The sequence below is a fragment of the Oenanthe melanoleuca genome, chromosome 26 (genome assembly GCF_029582105.1).
Source record: "Oenanthe melanoleuca isolate GR-GAL-2019-014 chromosome 26, OMel1.0, whole genome shotgun sequence".
Lineage (NCBI taxonomy): Eukaryota > Metazoa > Chordata > Aves > Passeriformes > Muscicapidae > Oenanthe > Oenanthe melanoleuca.
The window spans coordinates 4,714,729-4,720,728 of record NC_079359.1 but is presented as its reverse complement, the minus strand read 5'-3'; the positions used below and the strand labels follow the sequence as shown (position 1 = coordinate 4,720,728).

The 6,000-nt window shown below is 59.9% G+C and overlaps 1 protein-coding gene across 2 annotated transcripts in view; it reads right to left on the bottom strand.

Moving 5' to 3' along the window:
* Positions 1-888: 888 nt before the first annotated feature.
* CACNA1S (calcium voltage-gated channel subunit alpha1 S) overlaps positions 889-6,000 on the bottom strand; it is a 39,783-nt gene continuing 34,671 nt past the window's right edge. The window contains exons 37-44 of one of the 2 annotated variants that reach the window (XM_056511196.1): positions 5,308-5,409; positions 5,105-5,229; positions 4,086-4,214; positions 3,304-3,503; positions 2,661-2,725; positions 2,174-2,268; positions 1,529-1,645; positions 889-1,350 (exon numbers count right to left, since the gene is read on the bottom strand). In XM_056511196.1, the coding sequence (XP_056367171.1) occupies positions 1,099-1,350; positions 1,529-1,645; positions 2,174-2,268; positions 2,661-2,725; positions 3,304-3,503; positions 4,086-4,214; positions 5,105-5,229; positions 5,308-5,409 (1,085 nt within the window). In that variant the 3' untranslated portion in view covers positions 889-1,098. Of the gene's footprint in view, positions 1,351-1,528; positions 1,646-2,173; positions 2,269-2,660; positions 2,727-3,303; positions 3,504-4,085; positions 4,215-5,104; positions 5,230-5,307; positions 5,410-6,000 lie in introns of both variants that reach the window. The other variant, XM_056511197.1, reaches the window with a different exon arrangement.

The following is a 6,000-nucleotide window of genomic DNA, read 5'->3' as shown; positions in this document are numbered from 1 at the left end:
GGGCAAAGAAGCCAGAGGAAGGGATGCACAGTTTCCCCCAGTGTCCATCTCTGCTGGCTGTGTGCTCTGGGGGAAGCTGCACTGCCTGGGCAGGCACCAGCTGAACTCAGACTGAGTTAATAAAAGCCATGCTGGGGAGCAGGCTGGCTCATTGACCTGCCCCTCCCCTGGGACCCATCCAATCTCTGCATTTTAATATAAATTAGGTAATCAAGAGCCCCCAGTTCCCAATTAGGCTGGGCTGGGGGCCCTGGGGAGCCAGATCCCACTGAAGAGCTGGGCTGGGAGATGGGGCTGGCACCCAGATCCCATGGGGGGCACTTGGAGCCCCAGAGCAGCCCAGAGAGGAACAACCTCGGCTGCTGCTCAGCACCAGTGCAGGCACAGCTGCAGGAACAGCTCCACACTCTCCTGCCCAGGCCCCACTGAGCTGAGGGATGGATTCATGGGCTGAATGACAGACTGGGGTGGGTGCCTGACCCCAAGAGCACAGTGTGGAAGGGCAGAAATGGCACCACAGTGCCCAACTCTCCTCTTGGCCAGCCCTAGGGCTGCTGCCCCAGCCTGAACATGCTTTCACACCTCTGCCCCATTCCCAGTTTGCCAGCTAAGAAGGCCCCAGACCCATTTTGCTGCCCAGCCCCTGGCACATCCCCTCCTCACAGGCCAGACTTGGCTGCAGGCAGGAGGCTGCAGGCTCCAGCACAGGCATGAGGATGCAGGGTCCAGCTGCTGGGATACCAGGAGATCCCCAGAACTTGGCAACCTCAAAGCACTGGACTGGAGGCTGCCACATGAATCACTTCCAGCTCTGTTAATGTGCATTTGCAGCCCCTCCACTGGCTGTGCAGGCAGCATGGCAGAGGAAGGAGGGGAGGGGCACCAGGGTCACACAGCAGGAACACTTTAATGACCTGTCCAGCTCTTGCAGGACCCGCTGGAACAGCATTGTCCTGCTCTGCACCAGCAGCCCAGACCTGTCCCAAAAGCAATAGCACAGCTGGCCAGAGTGTCCCAGGAGCACAGGCAGGAGCAGGAACAGTGTGGCTGTGCTGCAGCACCCCTGTGGCAGCACCCTGGGCCACTGCAGCAGGCAGCTCACAGCAGAGTGGCACTGATGGTGTTTTGGGAGGGAGCTGCACCGAGTCCTGGGGATCTGCCAGCTGAGGTGTCCGCTGGGACAGAGCCACTTTGTGTGCCCTGCAGTGTTTCTCTTCCCTTTAGCAGCTCCACAGCTGCTCTCTCCATTTCATCCATCTCCAGCTGGCTGCTGGCTGCCATCTCATCCCTGGCCACTGCTAGGAAGGATGAGTCACGGGCCAGAGCCCCGAGGCCTCCGGAGATCAGAGCCTGTGCAGAAGGTGAGAGCAGAGCCTGGGGAGCTGCCCTGGCTGCAGATACCCACCCTCTGCCCTCTGTGCTTGCAGCTAAGCTCTGCTGCCCAGTCTCCCACCATGGCATAAGCATGGTATCCCTGAATTCCCTGCCATCCTCTGCCATTCTCTGCCAGGCTGTGCCCCTGCCTTACCTCCTGAATGAGGAAGGTGATGGCTGGAGTGGAGGATGTTCCAGGCTCACCAGTTTCTCTGTGCTGGAACCTTGAGCTGGATGCTGTTCCTGTCACAGTGCCACGCTCTGTGGGCAGCTGGGTGAGAGTAGCACAGAGCTGCAACATGTGCTGGGACACTGCCCAGGCAAAGCCTCTCCCATGTTAGTGTGGGGCTGCAGGCTCTGTCCTCTGTCCAGTGCCTGGACAGGCAATGCCATCCTGCTGGAGCCCCTGGGTGACCAGCAGGGCCATGTGAACAGAGAGCTGGGAACCAGCCCTGGCCCCCTGCCCTGGCACATGCCAGGCATGAGGCACTGTGGCCAGCAAAGGAAGCACGGGGGCAAATCTGATGCACCCTTCTGCCAGCCCTGGCTGGGATGGGCAGCCAGAGGAATGTGCTTCCAGCTGCTCCAGCTCCCAGGAGCTGCCATGACTGCTGCAGCAGCAGGGTGGGAGCCCAGCTCCATTCCAGGCTGGTCCAAGAGAAAAGCTCCAGCAAGGCTGGACTCACACAATGAGCCTGGAGAGTGCCTCCTCCCCAGCACAGCCTTTCCCAGCACGGGGGCAGGCCCAGCTGTGTCCCCCACATTAAATGTCCCCTCTGGACTTGCACTGCCCCTTTACCTGCTGGGGCAGGGGTGGCCCTGGTGATGAGGGACCCCCAGAGGAGGCCCCTGGCCTCCTGCTCAGCCTCTCCATGGGTATGGGGCGGTTGTGCCCTGTGGGAGGGAAAGGAGGGACATCAGATGGGCACAGGAGCGAGGATCTCTGCCAAACAGAGACAGGAATGGGCTCATTAGGCTGGGGGAAACAAAGCATTCAGCTGCACCCAAAGTCCCTGTTTAAGGAAACAAACATGGTCTGGTGGCCCTGCTGCCCTGGGGTGGTCAGTGCTGCCCCAGCCTGAGGCACTGTCTCCATGTGTCATCACCTCAAAGGGCAGAAGGGTCTCCTGGAGCTCTCAGAGAGACCCTGCTCAGCTCAGCGCTCTCAGCAAACCTCCAACTTACTGGGGCTTGCATCTCCTCCATCCACCCACCACCATCAGCCCCTTCCCCCTGCCCTGGCCCCTGGGCTGGTCCCAGTGCCCCAGAGAGCAAACCAGACTCACCCCGGGCCGGGCGCCTGCGTGCTGCCGGCAGCGTCCTGCTCAGCACCTCGTCCTCGTACTGCAGCCTGCAGGGCAGGCAGGGCTCAGCTCAGTGGAGACCACCTGAGCCCAGCCCCACCTGGGACAGCCCCCGCCTTCCCCAGCCCGGGGGACAGACTGGGGGACAGCTGGAATGATGAACAAGGTGGAGACCCCAGGAAGGAGACTGAGGACATCCTCTTACACTGGTCATTTGTCCCTTCTGCCTGTGCCCAGTCTGGTGGCTCCAGCCTGGGCCTTGGCCCTCAGAGATTGGCAGGGGAGGGGGAGGGAAGGTTCCTGCAATCCCTGGAGCCCTGCTGTCCACCTCCATCCTCATGGCACTGGGATGGAGGAGTGATGGATGGGAGTCCTGGGTGGGCCAGGGTGCAGCCAGCTGCCAGGACAGCCCCAGGGCAGTGGCAGGGCAGTGGCCCCAGGGCAGGCAGTGGCCCCAGGGCAGGGCAGTGTCAGGGCAGTGGCCCCATGGCAATGCAGTGGCCCCATGGCAGGGCAGTGGCCCCATGCAGTGGCCCCAGGGCAGTGCAGTGACCCCATGGCAATGCAGTGACCCCATGGCCAGCACTGCCCTCCCTGCCTGCACACCCAGGCTGGCTGCCCTTACCCCTCCAGGCAGCTGCTGCTGTTGGCATTGTTGATGTTGGTGTTGCCCTCCTGGGAGAAGTCATCGAGGAACACAGGAGAGTCGAGGTCCTCAGTGCCCACCTCAGTGAACTGCAGGGGCCTCTGGCTGGCCACCTGGGGCTGCAGGGGGCTGCTGGGCTCCATGAAGCTGTCCACCTGGCCAAACAAGCCACCTGTTCTCTGCAACCAACAGGAGGGCATCAGGGGGGAAGCTGGAGCTCCAGGCTGCTCTGGGGCCATTCCCATGTGGAAATAGTGACTGCTCTGCTCAGGCCTTGCAGACCACACGGTCCCAAAAGCCTCCCTGCCCAGGTGGGGAAACTGAGGCACTGAGGGTTGCTGGCCATGCAAATCCTGTCAGCTCTGTGGGACAGCCTGAGGTGGTGGCACCTCTGGACACAGCTGCCCAGGCTGTCTTGGAGACTCCCAGGGAGTTGGAACTGAATCAATTCCTGTGACACCAGAGCTCTCCTGCCTTAGCCTGAGTGGGAACCTCCAAACCAGCAGGTAAACATCCAGCACAGCCCTGCCAGGCACGTGGGCTGGGTCCTTTCACAGAGGGGAAACTGAGGCAGAGAGCAGCTTGCCCAAGATGACACAACTAGGATGTCCTGATGCTCACAGAAAGGAAAGAGGTGCTGATCATCCTTGTGACCCACACCCTGCAGGCTGACCACAGTGCTAGCAGCCAGGCTGACCCACCACCAGCACTCTGAAATCAGGGCCCACCAAGCTGTGCTGTGCCCTGAGGGCTGCACTCACCCTGTAGATCCCTTCCTCCATGGCAGCCTCCACCATGGCTCTTTCCAGCTCCTCCTCTGCAGTCAAGTCCCCAGAAATGGCTCGGTGGATTTCGGGAGCAGCTTCTTCTTCAATGCTCCTCAGCCCAGCCTGGAGGGGACAGGAAGGCAGGGCAGGTGTGGCTGTGCCCCATCACCCCTCAGCTTGGTCTTTGGGGAGGGAAATGTGATGAGGCACACCAGCCTGGCCTGTGTCCTGCCTGCAGCTGGCTCTGGGCTGGGTGGCACTGCTCCTGAGCTGCACAGCTGTCCCCAGTTCCTGTCCCCCAAAAGGGAGTGCAGGGGCAGCCTGAGCAGGGTTGGGCTGCTGACAGCCAAGGGCAGCTGGGGCCTCTGTCCCTGACCTGGGACCTGGCTCTTTTCCTTGCTTTGCACCTTTGGGGCCTGGTCTTTTATCTCTACAGGTGATTTCCTCCATACAAAGTCAGGAGAGGCTATTTCTGGCCAGGCACAGAAATCCTCTGCCAGCACCCCTCAGTGCAGCTTGTCTGACTGCAGTGTCCCACCCAAGGCCAGCCACAGTGTCCCTCCCTCCAGCTGGTGCTCTGTAAGGCTGAGAGAACACAGGGAACACCAGGCACATGGAATATCCAGACCCTGCTAAGGGGAGAAGAGGGAGAAGGCCCTGGGATTGGAGCAGAGCAGTGGGTAAGGGCTTGGATGAGCAGCATTTGGCACAGACAATACCTGTGGTGGGGGTTTCCAACTAAAACTACTTAGTGAGGCAGCAGATCCTGCCAAGGCCTGTCTACAACTGGAGTCAGAGGAGCAGAGAGTCAAAACCCTCCTTGGCTTTCTTCACCCTGGACACCAAGGTCACACTCAGTGCTGGGGACTCATGGCCACACAGTGCTGGTTCATTTGGGGCACCCCACCTCCCCTGCAGCTCTCTGGGCCACCCTGGACCTCCCCAGGCTGGGGGAAGCCTTTTCCCTGACCTGCAGAACTCCCTGCCTGCCTCCAGGGAGAATCTCCACCAACCTGGATCTCCACAGGGTTTTTCTTGGGCCGGTACCCATAATATTCCTCCTGGCGCTTTATGAATTTCCTGAAATGTTCTTGGATCAGGAAAGTAGCATAGAATTTTCCCACTGTCACCTCATCATCTGCAGGGAGGAAGGCAAGGTTGTGATTCAGAGCCTGAGCAGGAGCTGCTGTCCCCTGGCAGTGCCCCGGTGCCGTACCTCCGATGGGTGGGATGACCTGGTCCAGGAGCTTCATACTCGTTCGCTTCCAGATTTTTTTGATAATAGCTCTGAGCTCCTCATTGGCCTGTTCAAAATTACCTGGGAGGAAAGCCAGCAGGACAGAGCAGTTCATTCCCAGGGATGTCAACAGGAGTGAAGACAATCTCCTGGAGGGTGTGACAGATCCTCTCTGTCTCCCCACCCAACAAAAATGAGCTTAGTTTCATTTTAGCCAGAATATTTTATGGATTTTGACCTCCTCTTTGGTCATTCCTGAAACCCCAGTCTATCTCCAAGATCTCCTGTGCTTGTCCCAGGCTGCCACGTCCCCACCCCAGCCAGAGGGAAGCACTGTGCCCCACTGCAGGAGGACACTGATGCCAGGAGCCCTGCCACAGCTGGCTGCCCAGCCCAGAGCTGCTCTCAGCACAGAAACAAGCTGCTGAGACACCTTCCCACAGCAAAGCTCAGCAAACTATCTGCTGGCAAGGAAGGGGTGAAAGCAGCTCCTCCCCAGAACAGCTAAATTCAGAGGATGGGAGCTGGAGCAGCCCCACTAAGCTGTTCAGGGTGGCACTGGTGGCACTGGTGGCACTGGCTCACTCCTCAGGGCTGCAGCACGTGGGCCAAAGCTGATAAATCCTCCTGGCTCGGGCTGAGCAGTGCCAGGCCCCACAGAGATGGGTGATG